The sequence below is a fragment of the Acipenser ruthenus genome, chromosome 51 (genome assembly GCF_902713425.1).
Source record: "Acipenser ruthenus chromosome 51, fAciRut3.2 maternal haplotype, whole genome shotgun sequence".
In the NCBI taxonomy this organism is placed as follows: Eukaryota; Metazoa; Chordata; class Actinopteri; order Acipenseriformes; family Acipenseridae; genus Acipenser; species Acipenser ruthenus.
In genome coordinates, this window is record NC_081239.1 from 2,577,490 (window position 1) to 2,605,089 (window position 27,600).

The 27,600-nt window shown below is 43.0% G+C and overlaps 1 protein-coding gene across 4 annotated transcripts in view; it reads right to left on the reverse strand.

Annotated features, from left to right (window-relative positions):
• Window positions 1-27,600, reverse strand: part of LOC117962614 (signal-induced proliferation-associated 1-like protein 3) — a 77,286-nt gene that overhangs the window by 17,106 nt on the left and 32,580 nt on the right. For 3 of the 4 annotated variants that reach the window (XM_059015695.1, XM_059015696.1, XM_059015697.1), the window contains 11 exons: window positions 22,283-24,499; window positions 20,283-20,407; window positions 19,182-19,370; window positions 15,605-15,779; window positions 14,370-14,473; window positions 13,788-13,945; window positions 12,476-13,061; window positions 7,991-8,265; window positions 6,320-6,610; window positions 3,832-3,985; window positions 2,346-2,478 (listed from right to left, as the gene is read on the reverse strand). In XM_059015695.1, coding sequence (XP_058871678.1) covers window positions 2,346-2,478; window positions 3,832-3,985; window positions 6,320-6,610; window positions 7,991-8,265; window positions 12,476-13,061; window positions 13,788-13,945; window positions 14,370-14,473; window positions 15,605-15,779; window positions 19,182-19,370; window positions 20,283-20,407; window positions 22,283-23,387 — 3,295 coding nt within the window. In that variant the 5' untranslated portion in view covers window positions 23,388-24,499. The remainder of the gene's footprint in view (window positions 1-2,345; window positions 2,479-3,831; window positions 3,986-6,319; window positions 6,611-7,990; window positions 8,266-12,475; window positions 13,062-13,787; window positions 13,946-14,369; window positions 14,474-15,604; window positions 15,780-19,181; window positions 19,371-20,282; window positions 20,408-22,282; window positions 24,500-27,600) is intronic. The other variant, XM_059015698.1, reaches the window with a different exon arrangement.

A 27,600-nucleotide genomic window follows, 5' to 3' on the forward strand; every position in this document is an offset into this window, starting at 1 on the left:
TATCACCGTTGATTAAAATTAGCATTCCATAATTGTAGTTTGATTATTAAGACTTAATATTCTAATATTCGATTAAAAAAAAAAAAATCACAGCAGAAAATATAATTTTAATTTACTCTTGTTTTGCAAACATCCCGCAATGCTAATTATAATTGAACTACTGGTACTGTATTAAATGAAAACTACGGTCTCAGAACATGCTATTCATTTTTCAGATGCCATCTAGGAGTGTGTGGAAACACTGTCCAGTCATGTCAGGATTGCAGATGCAATTCTTCTGGCTTGTTTCATATCAGATGGGCTTGAATTCCATAGGGAGGGTTTGGCAACTGAAAGACGATTTTAAGCAGCTTTTCGAATCCCCAGTAGACCAGCACTCTGTGATCACTGGGTTTGGAAAGATCAGCTTGTAGGTCAAAATAATAGGTAGAAATAAACTTTAAATCTATCCTAATATTCTTCCACCCCTCAAAATAAAATGATGTCGGCCAAGACTGGTACGTTATATATATATACTGTGTGTGTATATATATATATATATATATATATATTGTGAATGAACCGCTGCCACACGGGTTCGAGCCCCTTTAAAAATACGACCCAGTACACACAGAAATGGATTTTTCTCGCGCTGACACGCTATATTTTAATAAACACAAAAATAAAACAAACACAACAAAACACAAAATAAACACCTAACTCCGTTTGAGAGCGCTAACTAAACAGATTATTCCCTGACTAACTTGCAGGACGGCTAAGCCGTTTACCTGACACCACAACACAAAACTACGCGGGTTTCACACAGCGCTTACTTTCCTCAGGACTGCTCGGAAGCAGAGCACCTCATCTGCCTCCTTCTACTCAGCAGCCCCGAATAATCTGCCTGCCTGTCCTTTATACCTTGCACCTGGTCCTAATCTCCAATTACCCCCCCAGGTGCAGGGGATCATTAAACAATAAAACAGTTAACAAACACTAATTATCAGAAAAGCAAAACAATTAAACAATAAACTAAACAAACGTGCATTTTTACATGTTTTTTTCTTCAGGGAGGCTTTAACCCCCTCCCTGCTATATATATATATATATATTATTATTATTTATTTCTTAGCAGACACCCTTATCCAGGGTAACTTACAATTGTTAGAAGATATCACATTATTTTTACATACAATTACCCATTAATACAGTTAGGTTTTTACTGGAGCAATCTAGGTAAAGTACCTTGCTCAAGGGTACAACAGCAGTGTCCCCGACTGGGGATTGAACCCTCGACCCTCCGGTCAAGAGTCCAGAGCCCTAACCACTACTCCACACTGCTGCCCATATATAATGGTGTGTATGATCAAGCCTATGAAATATATGACTTTATAATACATGATTCAGCATCAACACGGCTAGGTAACCCCTTCCATCCCCTCACCGCTCTCTGTGTGAAGAAGTGTCTCCTACCCTCTGCCCGAAGTCATTTAATTTCCAACTGAGTGCATATAAAGAATTCAAACATTTGCGAAACATATGTTTTATAACTTAAAAATATATTCCTTTGTAAACATCCATTAACCTCTATATTTATATAAGCTGTCGACTGATCGAATAGTAAAGTTATCTGTGAAGTCATTGTGATGCGTGCGGTTGTAATGTAATATATCAATTACATTTTGTAACATTAATATGTTGCTTAAAAAAATCCAAGCAGTTTTAAAATATAGTGCAAAACAGGACCCCGGTCATCGTCAAACACAGGATTTAGCAACATCATTTGGTGACACTTTATATTTTGTCTCTAATTACTGTGTATTTACAGAGTAGATACAGGAAATGCATGTGTACTTACACATAATTACAATGTTATTATGCCTAGTTACAATGTACTGAATGTGTAAATCTTTTTGCATGATATAACCCTAACCCTAACCCTATCCTTAACTCTAACTCTAAACCTACCCCCTAACCCTAATCCTTTTCTGATACAGTTGTGCAAACACATTTACACTTCAAGTACATTGTAACTATGCATAATAACATTGTAATTATGTGTAAGTACATGTGTGTTTACAATGTAACTACTATGCTAACACACAGTAATTAGAGACAGTCAATGTAAAGTGTACCATTTTCTTAAGTGGCGACGAGTCAACCTATTCTATTCCGATTCGTAGTCATTCTATCCCTGCCTCATAGTAACACAAGCCAGCAGCTCTGAATACTGTACCTACACCACACAGTCCTCTGCAGTTTAATTCCTCAGTCAGCCTACAGGAAGCGGTATCAATCTGTAGCCTGGCAATGACGGCACTTTAACCCCCCTTTGCCATTGTATAAAGAGCAGCAGCGACACCTACTCTTCGTGATGGAGTTCTGGATACTCAGGGCTCGCGAGCTCCTGTCTGCCCTGCTTGAGAAGCCCAGCGGGATTGTGCGACACTGGGGGTCACTGACAGAGGGATCCTCAACACCCAGGTCCAGTCCTGAAAACTGGAAGAGAGACAAGGAATAAAACACCAGCAATCACTCCATTACCATTTGAGCCTTTTAGGTAGAAAATACACAACAATCACAATGTAGGTCAGCTCTATATGTTACTGGAAGGACATTATGGAAGTAGGTTTGTTTTTATTCTGTTCAATTATTTTTTACTTTTTAAAACAAACCAAAAACCTACATTGACTCGCTTTTTTTCACTTTCTAATCTTAAAAGATAAATAAATAAACTGAGAATCAAGTGGTTTGTGGTTTGCTGTTTTCCGATTTTAAAAGGATGAAATTAAAAGCGTGTTCCGCCTTGTGTATCTGTTTTCTGATATTGCTTGTTGCAATGAGTCAAATACAGTCAAGCCTGCTTAACAGAACTTCAACAGGAACTGAGCATGCACTGTGACAATAATGAGTGGACTTGACATTGTCGGGAGCCCACCAATAACCTAACAAACCAAATCCATGTGTGAATTTAAACCAGTTTAACAAGTTCTCTTCACTCCTCCTTACCTCTAGCATTCTTTTAAGCCACTTGTGAATTATTCATTGTGATACAGTCTATGTTAAACAGATTCATATAATTGTGCAATGTCTTATTTAACATAACATTCTCAACAACAGTTGTTATGGGCAACTGCCCCTGACTAGCACTGCCCCTGACTAGCACTGCTCCTGACTAGCACGGCCCCTGACTAGCACTGCCCCTGACTAGCACTGTCCCTGACTAGCACTGCCCCTGACTAGCACTGCCCCTGACTAGCACTGCTCCTGACTAGCACTGCTCCTGACTAGCACTGCTCCTGACTAGCACGACTCCTGACTAGCACTGCCCCTGACTAGCACTGCTCCTGACTAGCACGACCCCTGACTAGCACTGCCCCTGACTAGCACGACTCCTGACTAGCACTGCTCCTGACTAGCATGGCCCCTGACTAACACTGCCCCTGACTAGCACTGCCCCTGACTAGCACTGTCCCTGACTAGCACTGCCCCTGACTAGCACTGTCCCTAACCAGACTGGAGTCAATGGTAAGAGTGCTGCACCTGGATAAGGGTGTGTGGTCTGAATCACAGTTAGGAAGACATATTCAAATTAAAAAAAGTTAAACTGGGAAAGTATAAAGGTGAGCAGGGAGGAAGATAATAAAACGATCAGTGTCACATCATTGAGTTGATTACAGGTACGAGCAGGACTGGGACGGATCTTAAACGTATCTCTACATTGCCACAACCCACACTTATTGTAACAGGCTCCCAGAATGCACCAGATCACTCCACTGTCAGGCCCATGAGCTTTCATATGCTATTGCATGATTAATCGGTTTGGTCCGGCGGTCAGCTGGTCACTCTTACCTGCTTCTGAATCTCATCCTCCTCCTTTGCTGGGTTCCTGGGCTTGACCGCAAGAATGAGGTCAGGAGTCGTGCCCACAAGCCTCGGGACATTCTCATACACAGAGTCTGACCTGCAGTCCAGCTGCATTCCCACATTGTCATAGACATGCCTGCTAGACACACAGAGGGGAGGTCAGTCAGGCTGGCAAAGGGTTCTTAATAGAATAGTGATCAGAGGGTGTGGTGATTCCTTGTGCATGAAACTTCACAGCGAGACAGATCCATGTGTATATTGACAAACGTTTCCATTATATATCACTCACTGATAGATTTCTTTAATATTATATGATTCTTTAAAATGAAAATCCATGTGCTTCCAACCAAACCGCACATGTCAATAGAGAGGCATGCTGGGTAAAATTGCTGGAATTATATAACTGGAATCAGGGCTGTGCAGATGTTCAGATTCCCCAAGTAATTCCCTTTAACATGTTTTATATCGTCTGGTTTTAAAGCTGTTAAAAACATGTTAATTGCAAAACAGATTCAAAGCATTAAGCACCAGTCAATGATGGCTGGCTCTTGGATGACAGAAAGTTAAATCCAACACAAGCGTTGAATATGAGTCTCTGAAACTGCAGAATTATTCCTCAGGAGAGCCGGGTCTTAGTGAAGTGTTATTAGAAAATCTGAAGAAAATTCATTTTATAGCAAACTGATGAAACAAAGGAAAGAAAAATAATTACACACCAAATATGAGAGGTTTTAATAGATTAGATCTGACTAGCTATTTTTATACTAATTCACACTGACATTGTCTTATTATAACTGATTAGTACTTCATAATGTGTGGACTGAAAAGCAAAAACCGAATTGCGTGTTTCTAACTGAACATGTTTTTACCTGACAACTTAATAAGAACAACTGGCTCTCAAATGACAGAAAGTTAATCAGAAACAAGCGCTGAATACTGCAGAATTATTGAACATTCCTCATGAGAGCCGGGACTTAGTGAAGTGTTATTAGAAAATCAAATGAAAATTCATTTTATAGCAAACATTAAACAAAGGAAAGACAAATAATTACTGATCAAATATTAATATTTTAATAGATTATATTCTGACAAGCTATTAGATCATTTTATACTAATTCACACTGACACTGTCTTATTATAATTGATTGGTACTTAATACAGTCTACAGCCATGGCCAAAAGTTTTGCATTATCCTATAGAATTAACTAATTTTGCTTCATAAAGTCGAATGAAACCTGCTGAATAATATTACGTTAAAATATTGAATTACTGGGCTCCTGAGTGGCCCATACAGTAAAGGCGCTCCACGTGTAGTGCTGGATGCGCCCTATAGCCTGGAGATCGCTGGTTCGAGTCCAGGGGGTGGCGCACAATTGGCAGAGCACCACCCAGATGGGGGGGGGGCTTAGGTCGGCCAGGGTGTCCTCAGCTCACCGCTCACCAGCGACCCCTGTAGTCTGGCCGGGTGCCTGCGGGCTTGCCTGTAAGCTGCCCAGAGCTGCGTGGTCCTCCGACACTGTAGCTCTGAGGCGGCTGCATGGCGGGCCTGCAGAGTGAAAAGGTGCAGACGGCACAAATTTTCGGAGGACGTGTGTCTGTCTTTGTCTCTCCTGAGTCAGTGCGGGGTTGGCAGCAGTGAGCTGGGTTTAAATAAAAAAATAATTGGGATTTCCAAATTGGGGAGAAAAATTAATTGCCGATTCCAAATTAAAAATAAATAAATATTGAATTACATACTATTTTGTAGTTTTCCATATACTTATCATAAAAATCATTTAAATATGCTTTATTTTGCTCTTATCTGCCCCCTATTTTACTGCATTTAATCCTGTACCTCAGAATATTGTAATCTGCCAAGTGTTTAACCTGTAGTATTTTGTACTTAATCATATCCTGATGTAACTATCACTATTTAATCATATCCTGATGTAACTTTCACTATTATCTGCTGTATTATTGAATTGTGGTTTGTCACACTTGAGAATTATTGTATTTCTTGTTCTTATTGTATGACTTATATTGTAACACTTGAATGTATTTGTATTTGCTTGCGATTGTAAGTCGCCCTGGATAAGGGCGTCTGCTAAGAAATAAATAATAATAATAATAATAATAATAAAAGAAACATTTTTTAAAAATTGACAAAATCTAACATGAAATACTATACTAATATTATGGCTTCTGGTAGACTTTTGCAATATTATTCTGTAGTTATATTAGATTACATGATGTTAAATATGAGATCAAAATTATGTTCATATGTATATATATATTTTTAATTAAACTTAATCAAAACCTTTGGCCATAGCTGTAGACTGCAAAGCAAAAACATAATTGTGTGTTTCTAAATGAAAATGTTTTTTTCTGTTTTAATTAAAACCTGCTGACTTATAACATGTTAACTCAAAAAGCTGAGTATCCACACAGCCCTGATTGAAATCACACTTCGAACCCGGGCTGCTGCTCAACATACTTCCCATTGGCTTCTTCCAGGGCGGGACGTTTCTCCAGGGAGTAGCTGCGCACCAGGGGTGAGGGGAGGGGCTCCACGACGGGACTGTCCTGCAGAGAGGTTGCTCGAAACAGGGGCAAGCTGGGGGGGCTGAGTAGAGGCACCTCTGTCCCGTCGCCCTCTCCCTCTCGCTGCTGTCCCGGGACCCTGCTCTCCACCCCGTCCTCAGTCTTCCTCAGGACCCAGGCCTCCCAGCCCTCTGACTTGCGCTCAGTGTCCTGGATTGCTTTGAGGTAGAGCTCCGAGAAACTCCTGCACAGCAAAACAACACAGTGTTCAGTACAACCTCAAAGCTACAAACACATTGGGAATGTATCTCTGTACCACTGTGTCACAAACCGTATTTCACAAGTTAACCCAGACAATGACATCATGTAGCTTGTGATTATTAAATTCCAATAAACATTTGTGCTTAAAAGCATACATCTGAACCTAATGATAAATGGTAGGTCATCCATAACTATAAAACACTAAATGGTCAGTATTACTAAAAGAAACGCTCTAAAATTCTTTGACAACGTTTCGACTGGAATGAGTTCTTAGAAACGCTTGTCAAAATTGTAGTAAGTTTCTTTTTATACCACGTTTCCATCTGCACCTTGAATCCAACTCAATCTCATCTCGTTCCCAGTATCAAACTGGGGCAGCTTCCACCTGCAGTCTACAATGCACTCTGCAGCCGGACACATGACACACAAGTCAAACCTGTATGTATCACATGATATTGTGTGATGTGATATTTTACAGTGTGATACTGTGTATTGTGATATTTTGTCACCCTGGATAAGGGCATAGGTTCTAGGTGTGGCAGGAACAGGGTTAAAAGGCTCCCTGTCAAGTTTAATTGTTTAATTGTATTAATTAATTGTCTTATTGTTTGATTGTTTTGGCAGTTGGCCTCGTTATTGCAAATTGAGGCCAGCTGCCAAGTGTAAAAGGAGAGCAGCCAGTGTGCTCGGGGCTGCCTCTGTGTGAAGAGCCCGATGGGGCGTCTGATACTGTGTTCACAGGTACTGAGTGAACTTTGTGCTTGTGTAGTTTATGTCAGGTTAACAGCTTAGCTGCCCTGCGAGTTAGTCAGGGAACCTGCATGAGTGTCTAGTAAGTGCTTGAAAGAGAACCCAAGAGAGAAGCAATATCTCTCAAATAGGAAATTATTAATAATAATAATAATAATAATAATAATAATAATAATAATAATAATAACAACAACTTGTAATTAATTAACCAACCTCTAATATTTCCTTGGCAGCTTATCTAGACTTCATTTTCTGCCTTATTTTCTTTTTTTACAAGTTTAAAACCCGCCCCTCTCTCTCTCTAGCATCCTTCACATTGGATGCTCATCAGGTCACTTCAGTGTGAGAGATGGAGTTCTGCCAGCCTGCAATCCTAACTGAGGCTGACAGACAGACAGACAGACAGACAGACAGACAAACAGACAGACAGACAGACAGGCAGACAGTCCCAATTGAAATGGATTGGATCTCTGCTGGATTTCAATTCCAGTGGCAGATGGGAACATGACTTTAGTAATCCTTTAACTTCAGAATGATTTGCCTCGTTCTAGAGCACTTTGTCTAGAACGGGTTGGGTCTAGAACGGGTTGGGTCTAGAACGGGTTGGTCTAACCTGCGTGGCTTCCCATTCTCGTCCGGAGGGATGACGGTGACGTGCACTTTCACAGCATTGTGGAGGAGCTCGCTTCTCTCCGCGGGGGTGAGGGACAGGTAGAGCTCGCCACAGAGTTGCACCAGCCTGGCCCCCGTCTGCAGACCCCCGTTCTCCGCGTAGCTGAACCGCTCCACCTCGGTCACAAAGCCCTCGTCGTTCACCGTGAACCCCACGTGACCCACGCTGTTCCGCAACGGAGTCACCTGACGCGTTTCACAGCCACATGTCACAAACTGAGGAGGGGAGAAATGACATCACATGACAAACATGCTCTCATTAGACATGTAGAAATCAGAACCATTCATTAAACCGTTATTTAAAATCTGGACACGAGAAAACATATTAATTCAAATATGTTCATTTCGAAAGAAATATTTTGAAGCAGTACAATCTAAAAGCTGATTTGCTGCTCCAGTTTAAAGGGTGGCTGTGTGGTCCAGTGGTTAAAGAAAAGGGCTTGTAACCAGGAGGTCCCCGGTTCAAATCCCACCTCAGCCACTGACTCATTGCGTGACCCTGGGCAAGTCAATTAACCTCCTTGTGCTCCGTCTTTCGGGTGAGACGTAGTTGTAAGTGACTCTGCAGCTGATGCATAGTTCACACACCCTAGTCTCTGTAAGTCGCCTTGGATAAAGGCGTCTGCTAAATAAACAAATAAATAAAATATTGATTGATTCTTTATACAGTGTGAGTATGTCTTAAAAACAGGTTTTCCTGGATACATAGAATAGGGTCCTCCATCTCAAATTGCACACGATTGAGAAGTAGGGTTGGAAAACAATATTTAATCATTGTGATAGTATTAATAATTTGTTCTGTGTTGAGCATGTATTGCAGTGAAAGTGATTGTGGCTCCTGGTGTTCTCTGCAGTAATCGTGTTCCTGACAGTGAAGCTGAGAAGGATCAGCGGCGTTGCTGCCGAGATGCTCCTCTCTCTCTACCTGTAGAGAACCATCACAATTAAACTGGGCATGGCAAAATAAATTCAATTCAGACCCCTCTATTGTGGGAGAGAACAGGGGCTCTGTTTTAAAAAGCCAACAAGCGAAAAGCAGAACAAGGTTAAAAAGAGAGAGAGAGAGAGAGAGAGAGAGAGAGAGAGAGAGAGAGAGAGAGAGAGAGAGAGAGAGAGAGAGAGAGAGAGAGAGAGAGAGAGAGAGAGAGAGAGAGAGAGAGAACTAAGAGCTAGGGAGGAAGAAAGACACCATTAACGATTCAAATCATGATTGAAGGTTACCATGATCACTGCGATAGCTGTTGAGAGCTAATTGGAAATGTTATTATCATGCAACCCTCTTGAGATGCACTCGTATTCTTTTTGTTGAAAACTCCTGAACACTTTGAAATGCCTATTCCAACCGGGGAGACAGACAGGTCCTAATAAAGTGGCCAGGCAGTGTACAACTATGGCCAAAGGTTTTGCATCACCCTATAGAATTAACTAATTTTGCTTCATAAAGTGGAATGAAACCTGCTAAATAATGTTACGTTAACATATTGAATTACATACCATATACTTTACGAAAAACTAACAAAAATGGAAAAATGTGGCATTTCAAAATCTAACATGAAATACTGTACTACTATTAGGGCTTCTGGTAGACTTTTGCGATATCATTGTGTAGTTTCTTTGATTACACAATGTTAAATAAAAGCTCTAAATTATATTAAATTAAAAGCTCTAAATTATATTCATATATATATATATATATATATATATATATATATATATATATATATATATATGAATAATTTTAGGATTGATTGAAAATTCTAGGTGATACAAAACATTTTGGCACTCAAATAAGAGAAGTAAGTCTGGGCTTGTATGGAAGTTGCATAGTTGTGGAAGTTGTCTAATTCCTATCAGATCAGAGTTAAACTTTGCACTTCCTTGTTTTAGGGTTCCTTCTCTTTAATAGGAAACTAAAATAATCAATTTCAAACACAAAACAGAAATACTGTGTGGATTGCCTGTACAATGAAAACCACCCTGTGAAACTCAATCTCATCTCCATCCAATTTAAACTGGGGCTGCAGCCGGTTCAATCTGCAGTCTATAATATAACTCACAGCATTCAATACTCTCCTGACAGTATAATATAACTCACAGTCTTCAACATGCCCCTGACAGGATAATAACTCACAGCCTGTGTGTTCTACATGTCTGTTTCTGCACTCAGAGGTTTTAAACACACTTCTCTCTCTTGTCCAAAGTTGCCAAAACAATAAACAATAAATATGTTACTCTGAAAGGTGAGTGATTTATTACAGTATTTAGCTCCTGAAAAACAAGCGCTTTACCAAAGGACCTCCCCTACTTAATCGAATACCCCCTTTCTCTAGTTCCATCTTTCTTTTACTTTCCAGAAGTCACTTTTATAAAAATGTGGCACCTTTCCCCCACCCTCATATTTCCCATGTCTTCACACCTCTAACCCACACCCGATTCTGCAGCATCAATAGACCGAATCATTGAAGAAAGCATATATTCTTGCAGTTTTACCCTTGTAATAAATCGTCCCTCTGAATTGAATGGAAAAGCAAGGGCTGGACGGGAGCCATACACCACTGATCTAGAGAGCCAGCTCTACAGTGGAGAGGTGATGTCAGTGTTATTAACTCATCAGCATCTAGGAGGAGATCTATTACACTCTCCTGCCCGCTTCATCGGACCGCATCCTCCCGTGGAAACACAAGTCCACCGAGGCTCAGGGAGTTTCAACACCGCGCTCGTAACCACGACAACTCGACACCCCCAGGATCTGCAGCGAATCACGTGTCTCCCAAGCCAGCATACTTGAGTCCACGTTTGGGTCATTGTATTCAATACCATTTATAATTTACAATTGATATTCATTTTTGTATTTAATAAGATCAAAAATAAAAGCACACCTTCTGCCCCAGGTAACTCTCCCAGAAAACAACAAAATAAACCAAAGAAAAGAAGAAAAAGAGGCTAAGAGAAATAACGAAAATCAAGCATTGCAAAGACAAGTGAAAAACTGAGTGTTGAAAACACAGAGAAATAACAGCAGCAAGACGTAAGGCTTCCTAGTACTGCTCTTGCTGGTCTGATTCACTCTGTATCGTTGTCTGTACAGTCGTCACATCCTGGGGACCCTCACAAGTGTAAAGACCCCCTGTGGCTTCAAAAGACCATAACCAAAAACCTGCCTCTAGTTCAATCTGGTATCACTTTACCACTAACACTTTTCATGAAGTGTCTCTTATTACTGTGTATTTACATAGTAGTTACTTAGCAAATACATGTGTACTCACAATGTTATTATGCATAGTTATAATGATATAACCTTAACCCTCTCCCTAACTTTAACCCTAACCCTAACTCTAACCCTAACCATTTTCTAATACAATTGTGTACTTCGATATATCATGCACAAAGATTTACACATTAAGTACATTGTAACTTTGCATAATAACATTGTAATGCTGTGTAAGCACACATGTGTTTACTATGTAACTACTATGTAAATACATAGCAATTAGAGACATCTAATGTAAAGTGTCACCAGTATTTCTTACCCTCACTAGGGGCCATTCTTACCCTATAAGTTATTATGTGGAGTGTAAAGTGTCTCTTATTAATATTAGCAGAGAGATAATCTCATGCATATTGCTTCTGTTTATTTGTTTATTTAGCAGACGCCTTTATCCAAGGCGACTTACAGAGACTAGGGTGTGTGAACTATGCATCAGCTGCAGAGTCACTTACAACTACGTCTCACCCGAAAGATGGAGCACAAGGAGGTTAAGTGACTTGCTCAGGGTCACACAATGAGTCAGTGGCTGAGGTGGGATTTGAACCGGGGACCTCCTGGTTACAAGCCCTTTTCTTTAACCACTGCACCACACAACCAGCCTTCTGTCTGCTACAGCTGTGGGAATGGATTTCTGTTATACTAAGAGACACACCACGTATCAACTTATTGTGTATCAGAGTTAAAGTGAGTGAAATGAGACACATATCATAAAGCAGCAGAAATAACATAAGATTAACTCTAGAATGAGTTTCATTCCGGTTTGGTAAGTTCATGACGATTTTCTGTTCTGACTTTTCTGTTCTCTGGGTGAAGAGATTTGAGATCTTAACCTACTGTGTTTTTAACCTGGCTTCTGTTTGGAAACGAAATAAATGAATATATAAAGAAATAGAAAAATAGGGAGAGAGAGGAGGCCACTCGGACCATCTGAGCTCGTCTGGTTCCTAGTAGCTGATTGATAGCTGATTGATCCCAAAACCTTGTCAAGTTGGATTTTAATTGATCCAAGTGATTCTGTTTCAGCAGCATGGCTAGGTAGTATTACATCAAAATGGTTCTGCCAATGCTGTCTAATTCCTGTAAAATATACAATAAAACCCTTGAGATTTTGGAATTGGCAGGATTCCTGATTGACAGGCTAGTCTGTTTCTCTCTCACCTCCAGCCTCTGAATGATTTCCTTGATGTCTTCAGCCTGGTTCTCGAGCACGCACAGGGACACCAGCTCGCCTCTCTCGTAATAAATATCCAGCGCGGTCCCGCCCGACCGGGCCGTCCAGCCAATCACATCGCGGCAGGAGCAGTTAAAGACCACCCTCCGGGACCTGCGTTCAATCAGGACCACGAACTCTGCAGAGATTCCCAGCAGGCACTGCACCCAATCCCAAACCCCGGGCTGCCGCGACGCTCCTACTGCCCACACGAGGGCGCTAGCACTGTGCAGCTCGGCCCCCTTGGAGCCTTTCAGCTTCTCCTTCTTCTTTCCTCCGAGGGAGAGGAGAGGGAACTTGGAGGAAGAGTCGATAGGGGTGGTGGTGACGTAGTTGTCCGCCAGGTCTTTGAGGTACTCCTGCCTTGTGCGGGTCGCCATGGCGTGGAACTTCTCCGACTTCTCCGCTGCGTTCTCTGCGTTCAGAGCCTTGGCCAGCAGGAAGTCACGGAAGGCGGGTGACTTGGGAAACACCGCCCCCTTAGGGAAATGAGGACCAAAGAGTGGAATGTCCTTGGAGCGTGTCACTGCCACACTGCAAGAGGAAGCACAGAGAACAGGGGTTCAACTCTTTAACAAACCCAAACAAGATTGCAAGAAATCAACAGCACTGCGGATCAGTTTCAGGACTATATTGGTCTGTAGTCAATTGATCTGGACAGTGGCAGCTAACAAATAAGATACAAGGGATGGCATCTGCACACAGGGTGAGATGTACTGGAATTCTGTCAAATTCATACATTTATAATAGATAATAATAGCAGGAGATCTCATAATATTTATAGTTTTATTATGTTTTTTTATATAAATTAGGGATTTAAATGATCAGTAATGCTGTTTTTTTTTTTGGTTGGGGCTCAAGCAATTTTCTTTTCAGGAAAAAGCTGTGTTTCCACTGCCACAAACCCTGTTCTGAACCTCATTTTCCACAAGCACTGTGCTGTTCCACTGGTACACTCTGAGGCAGTGAAAGCCTGCTCTGTGCTCCTGTAGGGGAGTGCGGTTCTGTGAGGTGAAAACCCTGCTCTGTGCTCCTGTAGGGGAGTGCAGTTCTGAGGGGTGAGAGCCTGCTCTGTGCTCCTGTAGGGGAGTGCGGTTCTGAGGGGTGAGAGCCTGCTCTGTGCTCCTGTAGGGGAGTGCAGTTCTGAGGGGTGAAAACCCTGCTCTGTGCTCCTGTAGGGGAGTGCAGTTCTGAGGGGTGAGAGCCTGCTCTGTGCTCCTGTAGGGGAGTGCGGTTCTGAGGGGTGAGAGCCCTGTGTACCTGTAGCAGGTGTGCTCACTGCAGGGGTTGTGGGTGCGCACGATGATGAAGACGTGCTGGAAGTGGGAGCGGATGGTTTTTGGTGTGAAGGGCAGTGCTCCCGGCTCCTGGAAGACGATTGTCACGATGTCGTTCCCGATGTGTCGCTTCCTCAGCAGCTGAAACAACAAAAACAAAATCACATTATTTTACCCACAATGTTCTCCCCCTGCACACCACACAGTCATCTATTTACCAGGGGTGACCCTCTGGGACCCCTGCGCTCCCCTGACTGTATGACTCCCCCTGCACACCACACAGGTCATGCATTTACCAGGGGAGACCCTCAGCGACCCCTGCGCTCCCCTGACTGTATGACTCCCCCTGCACACCACACAGTCATGCATTTACCAGGGGAGACCCTCTGGGACCCCTGCGCTCCCCTGACTGTATGACTCCCCCCTGCACACCACACAGTCATGCATTTACCAGGGGAGACCCTCAGGGACCCCTGCGCTCCCCTGACTGTATGACTCACCTTGCACGCTGCCTGACTACATTTCCCAAGCATAGAGGGCGCAGAGTGCTTAGATGGACTTTTACCTGCTGGTTGTTGTTGGCAGTGTAGGGCAGCATGGTGGAGACATGGAACATGATCTCATAGTCCTGGTAGCGAGTGTAGAGAGAGTACAATCCAGTCGAATCGGCTGCAGAAAGAATGACAGAACCATCAGGCAAAGCAATGGAGGTAATCCACCCAGAACTCTCAAGTGAAGAATATAATGCGAGTGCAGCAGAAGTTCTAAGCAGGGACCCGGCACACCGCAAGCGAGGAAAAGAACCGGGTTCTTCTTCTGCTTTCGTGGTTATAGAACCTCATCTCACTGACGTTACACAAGACTACAGGGACTGAGGAATAAACCCTCCTGCCTGCATATCTTTAAACCAGAACAGGAATGCCAGTTAAGCAATACTGGCTGGCAACAGGACAGTTTGGTGTCTGCAGCCAAAGGCACTTGACGGAAGGTCAGTTATCGATGGGTAATGACTGCTGTGAAGAATATTAATGCTATTATAAAATTAATAAACGTGGATGTTTTTTAAAATGTGTTTTTAGGTTAGCTTTAGAGGGCATCTACTGTACGATAATGACTGCTCTACACTGAATTTGATTGGCTACAACAACCCATGTGGTTTATAGTGGCACACATCTCTGGCCACATCTGTATGTGAAGATTGGAGACATTTGCTACAGGGAAGCTCACACAAGTGTACAGCTCTGGCCACAGTTTAACATCACCCTATAGAATGAACTAATTTTGCCTTATAAAGTCGAAGGAAACCTGCTGAATAATGATATGTTGACACATTGAATGACATACCGCTTTGTAGTTTTCCATATACTTAATGAAAAGTTGAGAAAAATTGAAAAATGTGAAACATGAAATACTGTACTACTATTATGGCTTCCGGTAGACTTTTGCAATATCATGTTGTAGTTTCTTTGATAACATGATGTTAAAGAAAATATCCAAATTATGAAATGATGTTCATATATATATATATATATATATATATATATATATATATATATATATATAATTTGTTTTATTTTTTTATTTTTTTTAATTAGAGCTATAGAAGGTGACACTAATCAAATCAATCTCACTTTCTTCACTTTAGTCTCACATGGATGCTACAGAAATAACTAGACGTCTTGTAACAGTATATATATACCAGGCGTAGGTGATAGCATGGTTTCATTGCAAGCTCCCTGTTTCTTGTAGCTGACACACACACACACACACACACACAGACGTGTCGGCGGTGGTACTCACTCTTGGTGTCGAGCTGAGCGCGGTACTTCTCAAAGCCCTTGAGTCGAACCCGCTCCCCCAGCAGGTCCAGGAACTCTTCAAACGAGCTGCTGGCACTCTCATTGTTGTACATGTCCTCCTCCGTGCTCTGACCTGCCTTGCAGTACATGATACCAAACTTGCGCTGGAAATTCAACTGTGAGACAGGGGGGTGAGTGAGAGGGGTGAGAGGGAGAGAGAGGGGGGGTGAGAGAGAGTGGTAGAGGTGACAGGGACAGAGAGAGAGAGAGGGGTGAGTAAGAGGGGTGAGGGGGAGAGAGAGAGGGGGGTGAGAGAGAAAGGTGAGGGAGAGAGAGGGGAGTGAGAGAGAGGGTGAGAGAGAGAGAGAGAGAGAGAGAGGGGTGAGTGAGGTGTGAGGGGGAGAGAGAGATAGAGGGTATGAGAGAGAGAGTGGGACAGGTGACAGGGACAGAGAGAGGGAGAGGGAGAGAGAGAGAGGGAGAGGTGACAGGGACAGAGAAAGAGAGAGAGGGGTGAGAGGGAGAGAGAGAGTGGGTGAGAGAGAAAGGTGAGGGAGAGAGACAGAGGGGGAGAGGTGACAGGGACAGAGAGAGAGAGGGGTGAGTGAGAGGGGTGAGGGAGAGAGAGGGAGAGAGAGAGAGAGGGGGGTGAGAGGGAGAGAGAGAAGGGGTGAGAGAGAGAGAGAGAGAGAGAGGGTGAGAGAGAGGAAGGTGAGAGAGATGTATGTATGTATTATACAATCATGTATTCTCCTTGTCTGGAATTAATGTAACTTTCTGTTTCAGTCACTACATCCTGCATGTACGAAATACCACACTTGTTTCACTGCTGTATTTTTGTAGGTTAAAGGTTACACTCTGGTGTACCAGCTGTGGAGAGGAGACATGAGCTCTATAGGGGCCACAGGGGGGCTTTATACTTGTGAAAACATCACCAGGATGTGATGACTGAAACAGAAAATGAAACATCGAAAGAAGAAGAGCTTAAAAGAAGAGCGGAATCTGTTCAGCCTGGAACAAAAAAAACATCAGGAGGGACTTAATTCAATACTAGCACAGAAACCAGGAGCAGAGGACAAGTGGACTGAGGACAGAGGGAAGGAGACACTTCTTCACACAGAGAGGGGTGAGGGGCTGGAATGGGCTACCTAGTCGTGTTGTTTAGACTGAATCACTGGGATCCTTTAAGACGTTTTGGGATAAACCGGACGAGGACTGATGGGCCGAATGGCCTCCTCCCGTTCGTAAATGTTCTGAATATAACTGTGATACTCTTTAAAAGATGTGCATGAGTGAAGGAGTGCAAAGTCAGCAGGATTAATCCAGGATTTCTAGGGATAAATCCCATGTCCGCGGCAGGGCTTAGTGAATGTGAGACAAGCAGCTGGAGCCCACACTGCCCCAGGGACATCTTTAATGATTTAATTAGTGAGACAGATCAGAGAGGGGGAGAGAGACGGAGAGACTTCGAATCCAGGGCTGGCTGCAGTGCGTGAATCAGGAGGCGGGACTCTGGGGATAGAGAGCTGCTTCCCTTCTGTTTTATTTCGCTGATGTGCCTCTGTGGTGCCCTTGAAAAGGGAACAGGGAAATGCTCACCTAACAACGCTATCAAAGCTGAACCAACTCCAACCCGTCATAAATCAGTAGCTGCACATATCGTTTGCTGCTCCAGCACATAAGTAAGACTGTTCTCTAGTGTAATCCAATCGTTTTAACCATCTCAGATGTACATCTACACAAGAACAATTACAAAATACCCTCCACAGCTACGTGGCACAGTGGACTAGTAGCCTTGCTGATGGTGAAATCATTTAGAGGTCTCATTCTAGTCCAGAACCATCACATAAGACAAAACAAGCACAGAGGATTGACTGGAATTAAGCAATAATACATAAGCTACTGTCTAATTACTACAGTAAAACCTGGATAATCCATACTGCACCCTCCCCAAATCCCTAATGCACTGAATGGTGTGATCTCCTTTACATTTTGGAAAGTCTATTGTATTTGTAAATATTGTCTGTCTAAAATCAATATATCAGTATAATGGAGTAAGTAAAATTGATCCAATCCTTGAATTACAGGGTGTACCTGGGCAGCACTCCTACTGTGTGTACTGGAATAATTTCAGATAGTTTCTACCTGTTGTAGGTGCAGTATTAGATTTGACAGTACCTCTGTACACCAGCACACTGCATTAACAAGGATGGGCTAGACAGGCTTTACTGTGTCAGGACAGAAGACTCAATTCAGAACAACTGGGTTTTAATCATCCTGAAACACGTGGGACAAAACACTAACCCATTCAAAACACTGCATGAGGTAGAATGTAGCTTCAGAAAACTACTGATGTGTTTTGAGCTTCTTACCTCCCCTCTCTCTCCCTCTCTCATTGATGGCTCAGTCTCTATAGTCAGTTTAACTGCCCAGATTCGGTATGGTTCTGGATGCGTATGTGTGGTAATTGGTTTTGTGCTGGAAGCTCACCCCTTGCTCGTCCAGTTTGGGCAGATTACCCCTGACTTTGTGGTAAGCAGAGGCCAGACGCTTGCGCTCAGATTCGGTATGGTTGTGCGTGCCTCTATGGTTTCGGGTTGTGCTCATTCAGAGTGAGGAAGGTTCTCCCTGACCAGACTCTCTCTCAGATTCGGTATGGTGCGTGTTTGTGTGGGGATGGTTTTGGGTTTTGCTTACCCCTTGCTCATCCAGTTTGAGGAGCGTCTCTCCCTCAGATTTGGTATGGTGTATGTTTCTCTGTGTGTGGATGGTTTGGGGTTGTGCTTACCCCTTGCTCATCCAGTTTGAGGAGCGTCTCTCCCTCAGATTTGGTATGGTGTATGTTTCTCTGTGTGTGGATGGTTTGGGGTTGTGCTTACCCCTTGCTCATCCAGTTTCAGGAGCGTCTCTCTCTCAGATTCGGTATGGTGCATGTTTCTCTGTGTGGGGATGGTTTGGGGTTGTGCTTACCCCTTGCTCATCCAGTTTGAGGAGCGTCTCTCTCAGATTCGGTATGGTGCGTGTTTGTGTGGGGATGGTTTGGGGTTGTGCTTACCCCTTGCTCATCCAGTTTGAGGAGCGTCTCTCTCTCAGATTCGGTATGGTGCGTGTTTATGTGGGGATGGTTTGGGGTTGTGCTTACCCCTTGCTCATCCAGTTTGAGGAGCGTCTCTCTCTCAGATTCGGTATGGTGCGTGTTTGTGTGGGGATGGTTTGGGGTTGTGCTTACCCCTTGCTCATCCAGTTTGAGGAGCGTCTCTCTCTCAGATTCGGTATGGTGCGTGTTTGTGTGGGAATGGTTTGGGGTTGTGCTTACCTCGTGCTCATCCAGTTTGAGGAGCGTCTCTCTCTCTCAGATTCGGTATGGTGCGTGTTTGTGTGGGGATGGTTTGGGTTTTGCTTACCTCGTGCTCATCCAGTTTGAGGAGGGGCTCTCTCTCAGATTCGGTATGGTGCGTGTTTGTGTGGGGATGGTTTGGGGCTGTGCTTACCCCTTGCTCATCCAGTTTGAGGAGCGTCTCTCTCTCAGATTCGGTATGGTGCATGTTTGTGTGGGAATGGTTTGGGGTTGTGCTTACCCCTTGCTCGTCCAGTTTCAGGAGGGTCTCTCTGACTTTCGGGGAGGTGGAGGCCAGGCGGATGGAGTGCAGGTTCAGCTCGGGGATGATGTACTCCAGCAGCTTCTTGGGGGACAGGCCGCGAGGGGTGGGGTGTCGGGCTGCTGTCGGGACACATTCCTCCAGGATTGACCCTCGGAGTGTCTTCAGCTGAGGGGGAGAGACACTTACAATAACCGGAGGGTATTGGCGGTCACATGACTATATGTATGGGACAGAACAGACTGGAACACCTAGGACATTGCCACACTTGTTTCAGTGCCATTTTAAAGTGATATCTGTCCAAAAACATTTCACATGTACAGTCTTATAAACATGTTTCAATTGCAATAAAAATGGGGGGCCACTGCCCACTCAGGCCCCTTACTCTTTCAATATCATGTTTCTGCTATGACGACCAAGAATGATACCTCATTGAATTTTGTACCAGGTAGCAGCCACCATTGCAGAAACATACTCTAGTGGGAGGGCTTGATCCATAAATCTCAGTATATATTGAAGGAGGAGATTATTTACGATTGAGGGATAGCAAGATATTTAGTTAAGAAGGGGACTGAGTGTAGTACAAGGGCAAGGCATGTAATTCTGTTTCAAGGCTGGTGACACCATCATTTTGACAGCGAGTATAGAGCTATGGCCAAAAGTTTTGCATCACCTAAAATGTTAGGATTGAGATATAATAAAAATAAAATGATATCAACATAATTTAGCTCTTTTATTTAACATCAAAGAAACAAAGAAACTACTAAATTATATCGCAAAAGTCTACCGGAAGCCATAATAGTATAGTATTTCATGTTAGATTTCAAAATGCAAAATTTGTGTCTGTTTTTCTTTAATTATATGGAAAACTACAGAGCGGTATGTAATTCAATATGTATGACGTAACATTATTCAGCAGGTTTCATTCGACTTTATGAAGCAAAATGAGTTCATTGTATAGGGTGATGCAAAACGTCTGGCCAGAGCTGCATATAAAAAATGTCACTGGTACAGTATGTAAAGTTCATGTTATATGTGATAATAAATGAGATGTGAATGAGCGGAATGCCGAGTGCTTGCCTCTGTGGTTCTGAAGATGATGCGGTAATTGTGCTGAGAGCCACTTGATCCCTCCTTCTCCTCCCGACGGAAACTGATCGCTACCGGGCCAAGCCTCTCATCCGTCCCGAAGAAATTCTGGTGATCTGGAGGGAGCAGAGATAATAAACCAACTCTCAGATAGTGTCCCTACTCAGACCTGTGTTATATCTACAAGACAAAGCCATGCCTCTCTACAAAAACACTAAAAAGAACGCTCTTAACAGTGTGTTCCAACAGTCTGGTTAACCCTTCTTTAGGTTTCAAGTGTTCTACCTATTTTGAAATGAATAATACGCTAATCTGATATCCAGGGGTTCATTTGTAAATGAAAAGGTAATGGATCTCATAATGAAGGAGGAGGAACAGCATTTTTGTTTCTAGACCTCAGTGCTGCCCTTGATTTATAGCAGCTCACTATATGCTTCACGTTCTCTTCTGCTTGTGGATCGGGGTTTGGGGTTGGCATACAGCTACCGACACCCACAAGAGACTTTCATCCCTAATAATCCTCTTAAAGTGTTCCAGAACCCCTGCAGTGTCACAAGAAACGCATCATTATTATTTATTTCTTAGCAGACGCCCTTATCCAGGACGACTTACAATTGTTACAAGATATCACATTGTTTTTACATACAATTACCCATTTATACAGTTGGGTTTTTTACTGGAGCAATCTAGGTAAAGTACCTTGCTCAAGGGTACAGCAGCAGTGTCCCCCACCTGGGATTGAACCCACGACCCTCCGGTCAGGAGTCCAGAGCCCTAACCACACTGCTGCCCCGGTGTCACTTTTGCTGTGCCCCGTGTTGTGCGTATCACAGAGTTATATTTTTAAACATACTGGTGACTAAAACTTAATCACAGATCACAGGTCATAAATCAGCTGGGCAATACGTTCTCAACATTAACTCGGGAGCGTTCGCCATTTACTCGTGATCGCAGTGCGTCCAGATCACGCTCCCTCCTTCAACGATGCTGGTTTTCTGTTCCTACCATAGAGCACTCAATTGAATCACCAGCATTGTTACAGGAGGGAGCGTGATCTGGATACACTGCGGTGTTCTAGAGCTCATTTACCTATGCATTTACCTATACCTACAGCATAACAGGTAATGATTCATGACAGCGTGATGTCATGACAGCGTGATGTCATGGCAGCGTGATGTCATGGCACTGAAGCATGACTTGTTAAATATTATATGTAGGATAAGAGATGGCTGGAGTCCAGTATAAGAGAATATGTTTTAAAAACTGCATTGGGATTTGTGAGAATAATAAGCTGCAAGAATAAAGGTTGCACAGTTTCTATTGAAACTACAAGCCTTTTCATTATTTTTTTTAATAATGCATCCATAACTAGAAAACCCTCAATGGGGCTAATTTCAGAAGTACTGAAAGAAGCTAAATTATTATTATTTATTTATTTATTTATTTAGCAGACGCTAATATCCAAGGCAACTTACAGAGACCAGGGTGTGTGAACTATGCATCAGCTGCAGAGTCACTTACAACTATGTCTCACCCGAAAGACGGAGCACAAGGATGTTAAGTGACTTGCTCAGGGGCACACAGTGGGTCAGTGACTGAGGTGGGATTTGAACCGGGGACCTCCTGGTTATAAGCACTTTTCTTTAACCACTGGACCACACAGCATCCTTAACAGGTTAACTTAATCATGGATGACACAAGTTATAATATGTCATTTTTAAAATCTGTTTCAGAACTTCCAAAGGTAATTTGCTTGTGGATTTGTGAGTTTACCCCAAATGCATTCTAAGATTATAAAAAGTACTTGCTCTGATCATTTTGTCTTATTCAACCTCATAGCTTTGACTGTGTTTGAATACATTTTACAATAAATACATACATAATGCAATTATAAAAGCATGGGTAAAAGCGTGTTACTGGCTGAAAGTTATTAAACATAGGAAGTGTGTTATTCATAGGTATGGAGATACGGATGAACACAAGCTTCTTACCTTTCATGTAGAAGTACTTGCGGTAGTAGTGGGCTCCGAGGTCTGCATGCTCGATGAAGTAACTGGTCTTGCCCTGCTGCTGGATGTGGCTCTCTCTGGGCTCCTCCAGCACGGACACAGCATCGTTTGGGCACTGGAAGTTCAGCTGCAGCTGGCACGGCTGCCCACTGCTGCGTGCCTGCGATTGCCCCAAGCCTGCTCTCTCCTCCCCGCCCAGCTCATTGCGGAAGTGCGGGCAGCTGAGCAGCAGCTCATTGTCGTTCCCATCCCCTTCGTCCAGCCCCAAGTCCTCGGTGCTTCCTCCCAACACAGCTCCGGGGGAGTGAGTCCCAGTACCGCCCCCGGGAGGAGCAGGCAGAGCTGGGCTGCGGAGCTGAGAGGCAGCCGAGGCCCCGGAGGTGATGTTCTTCTTGCGACCAATGCTGTCGCGGTTGGAAGCAGCCTCAATTAGGTCAAACAGGATGCTCTGCACATCGTAGTGGGCGAAGTTTCTGACCCAGGCCCCTCCGGGTAGATTCTCGTTACAGGGCTGCAGCTGAGGTTGGCTTTTCGGCTTTTTCTGAAGCTCGGATTTGTTGGGCTTCACTACGGAAGGGGTGAGAGCTCTGAAATAGGAATCCGGTTCGGCTCCTCCTGCTTGGAGCCCTAGAAGGAGGAAGGGGTCTTTGAAACGCTGGGCTGGAGGACTCAAGGCACCCTGATCATCGCTGCTCTGTGCCCTTGCTCGACTCTGCCTTTCCAGAGAAGATAGACTTCCGTACTCCCTGTGCAGGACTACATCTTGTTCCCCCAAAGCTGGCCCACCTTGTAGTTTATCCCCTCCGTCCACACTGCCCCCCACTTTCCCAGACACTTCAAGATCCCCCAAAGTCACGTCACTGTTGCTCCGCTGCATCACATGGCTTCTCCCTGCAGACCGCAGTGCTCCGCTCCCTATCCCGGACCCTTTCTCCTCTCCTTCCTTCCTGGGTGGCCACTCAGCCACCACCTTCCCCCGCAGGGTACCGATTAGCGGCTCCCTCTTCGACTCGAAGGTGACCCCAGCCAAGGAAGGCCGGGGGCTTTGCCGGCGAAACTTGCGGATGAATAGGTCGTCCGACTGCATGGTTGACGCCGCCAGGGTAACGGCTCTCCGACGTCCTCACTTCCTGCCTGCCCGGCTCACTTCCTGTGTTGCTTCTCAGCTGTTACAATGCCACTGCTTTCTGCTGGACAGTGCTGGGGATGCTCTGCACATGAAAAGGGGCTGGAGAAGGAATCGCTGGGAGGAAGCGGGCGTTCCGGTCGGTTTGTTCATGTGAGGCTGACAGGAGTCTGCTCCAACTATCCTTGCTATGGTTTTGTGTGTCCCGATAAATCAAGAATCTTCTGGAACAGTATATTGTAGATAAAGTCAGTTAACAGATGGTTAAGAAGTTAATAATTGGTGGTTTTATGGGCTCTTCAGCTTTGGCTAACCAAACAGGATGTTGCATATGATATAAAATGGAAACAGTTTTTTATTCAAGAAATACTGTGTCTGGAGTCACACGGAATGAATAGTTTACAGTTTCAAGTGGAAAAGCTGGTGTTTGTTTAACTTTTGCTACTGGGAGATAGATGAGAAAGTAAATATTGCGTAGAATATATGGATATATTTATATATATTGTATATATAATATACAACTTTCTTTATTTCTCTCTTAATCCCAATACTCAAAATATTGCACTTTGAAGAGCTTGTTAAAAATGTTGCCTGAGAGTTTTTAATTTAAAAGTAAGCACCGGATGCTTGACCTTCTTACTTTAAAGGATGATGGATCAATTCCTTTGATTGAAAGAATATTAGATGTTTTGTATTTCCCCTTTAAGTGAGAATCAGCTGGCTCCAATCTCAGTAAGAGCACCAGTATTCTCCTTGGCAACTGATGTCATTTCCTGTGGCGGCCTACTCTCCCCAAAGGCCTCAAACACAGTTCATTAGAACTTGTCAAACCTGTTGCCGTAGAAACCAAGAAGGTGAGATAGCAGTAGTTCCAGAAGAGTGGAAGCTCAGAATTATAGACACACTTTGTCCAAATACTTTTTTCACATCGATTCTAGCTTCTGGTTTCACTTCTCTTGTTTTGGAGCTCAAACAGACCAGGATTTTGGCACAGTCTCAATACAATTGTTCTGGAATTAGCCCACAGTGATACAGGTGTCTTTATTTCCCTTCTGCTGGTCAATCACAAAGACCTGCAGAGAGCAAACAAACAAGGAAAGGAGTTAGTGTTGTTTAATACGAGGTTACAGGACAATGAGCGTCTGTGTGCGAGGGAATATCGGAGGGTAGGAGTGAACGGAGCGAGGCTGGGAGCTATCAGTGTTCATATAACCTGAACACAGACAGAACTCCACTACATACCACTTTATTATTCATATACAAGCTGACATATCCAGCTCTCTTTGCTTTCCATTCATGATGGTGTCTATTGTGATTTTTATTGGCAAGAGGGGCGAGGTTGATGAAGAGAATAATGTTAGTGGCTGAGGAAGGTGATGTGATGTCACTGTTATGGTTTGACTGGAATTATAGGTCTGAGGTATTGTGACCTGGTCAACTGTAATAGAAAAGCAATATGGGATGTTGAGGTCATGAATGGGGTTAACCTAGATACGTGGTATTTAAAACCTAGATGTCATTAGGTAAGCTAATGAGGTGTCAGTATCAGAGGACTGATTTACAGAATGTAGAATAACTTCTTGTGTTCTCAAGATACATGCAAAAATATCGACTGACCTTAAATCCCAGAAATCAAATACTCTTAAATACTTAAATATTGTTCATGCCCTGCCCTATTCTCCATTGCGTTACAACCTCAGGCAATGGCCATAGGGATTAATACCAATGTTGCAGGTATCTGGGCAGCAAGCGCATACACTGCTGCTTCATGCTAATGATATATCATCTAATCCTCAAACAATAAGACAAACTGGACCCAATCAGAAGCCATGCCATTCTGAACTCTGCCCGCCGAGTGTAAGAGAACACTGGCACTGTAGGTGAGGCCATGCAGGTACGACAGACTGGGTGTGAACATCATGCAACCGACTCCCTCTCATTCAAAACAGAGATCACTCTACAGAATTGGACAGCATTGGACCTGACCTTACTGGTGCATTTATAAAGGTGCCCCCAAATCAAGTCTATTCCCTGCCTGTTCCCACACCATTCCCCTCCTCATCTTCTGACAGGGTTTTTTATACAAAAAAGTCATCCACATGGCGCAACAAACTACTACTTATTGATTTTGAAAAAGCCATTCTGCCGGGGATTCTGGGTAAAAGCAAGGATACTGCACTTGGATGATATCTATGAAGGGGAAAACATGCTCTCAATTGAAGGACACATTTAATTTTTCTAAATCAGAATTGTGGAGATACCTCCAACTAACACACAGTGTAGTTACCACAAATAAACCACGGCTGATAACAGACACAGAGGCGTTACTCCAGCAAATGTGGCACCTTCAAGAGGTGCTACTAAATGGTACAGTCTGCTAAGACAGGCACAAGCTTCAATATTACACAGCCTTTGGACAGGATGGGAAAGAGTGACTGCCTCGGAGGAAGTTCCACTGGCTCATGGTATAACGCTTCCAGAGAGGTGCAGTCCCATTTATTATATTAGTAAATGATGAACAGACGCTGTTGGACAGCCAGCGGAATTGCTGGACTGAAACAAAGGGCTCCTCGATGCAGCAGACAGGAAGCCATGCTGCTGAATATGCTTTATGAATGTAAAATGACACAGGAGCTCTGGTCAGAAACAGCAGGGTTTTCTGAGTAGAGTATTAGGGATATTGTTCCCATGGAATCCAGCATTTCGTGTGATGGGGATTATGCCTGTCTGAGGATATAGATAACCAGCAACAACACATTGCATGGGGTCGACCAGCATTAATAACAGGCTGTAGGGTTACAGTCAACATTTCCTACTCCGTTTGGGAATGGATGGATTTATGAACTAAAATAGCATCATATAAACAGCTGGGTTATAAAAGGAATAACAGAAACCGTGTGTTTTTTCAGGAGTGGGGCCCCTTTCCGACCTCTCTAGATTAGGGGTAACAGGACCAAAATACAGGGGTGTAAAAGGCAACAACGACAATGCCTTTCGTCAGGTTTTCTAAACATTAAATTAAAAACAGTCTAATACAGAATTTGATAAAAACAAATTAAAATAGAGATCAAAAATTGTTTAAAAAAAACGAAAATAAAAAGCTAGTTTGTAGAAATATAACAATTGAGAGTCTAAAACACAAACAGAATAAAAAATAAATATAAAAAAACTTTAATTGTAAAATGTAAAGTTTGTAACAACAGAACAATTAAAAACCTATAAAAAACCATTCATAACATAATAATTAGAATGACCCCGTGCAGGAGATAAGTATAGTTGGAGATCTATCCTGTTCTTTGTAACAACATGTGTGTGCATGTACAGTGTGTATATACAGCTGTAGTCAAAAGTTTGCATACCCCAATGGAGATTTATAATTTCTGGACATTTCTCGAAAAACAAAACATTTTAGGAAAAATCTTTTGTAGCAAAAGTTTTGCTTTTGTGGATGAGGAAAACAAGTTGCAGTTATTTATTTCAGCAATTATTTTGCAAAACTCAATAAATGGTAATTCAAAACGTATTCACACCCTTTGATGCTATGATAGTATTGTTTACAAGGTGCTAGAAATTGCAATATGATAATGCAGAACCTAATTCTAGAAAAGTCTAGGAAATGCAGGATTGTAGGTGAACATTCTTAGACAGGATACAATGATTAGGCATAGGATGATTGCTGTCATTATCAATAAGTCAATATGGGAAAAAGTAAAGAGCTATCTGAACACCTTAGGCAGAAAATTGTTTATTGTTATAAAGCTGGAGAAGGATACAGGATGATTTTCAAGCATTTGAGTATCCCAATTTCAATTATTGTTTCTATTATCAAGAAGTACAAGACTCATGGTACTGTCACAACGCTCCCTTGGTCTGGAAGAAAGAATGTTCTTTCACCAAGAACAAGTGGAAGAATTGTGAGGAAGGTTAATAACAATCCAAGATTGACTGCCAAAGATATTCAAAGTGATTTGGCTGGAAGTGGGACTGGGGTTTCCATTTCAACCTTACTGTAGGTCGAGTATTGCATGATGAATGTCTCAGTGGTCGCAGGCCAAGGAAAAAGCCACTCAGGAAAACGTCACAAGGACAATCGCTTAAAGTTTGCAAAACAGCATTTGAATGATGGATATGAGTTCTGGTCAAAGGTTTTGTGAAGTGATGAAACAAAAATCAA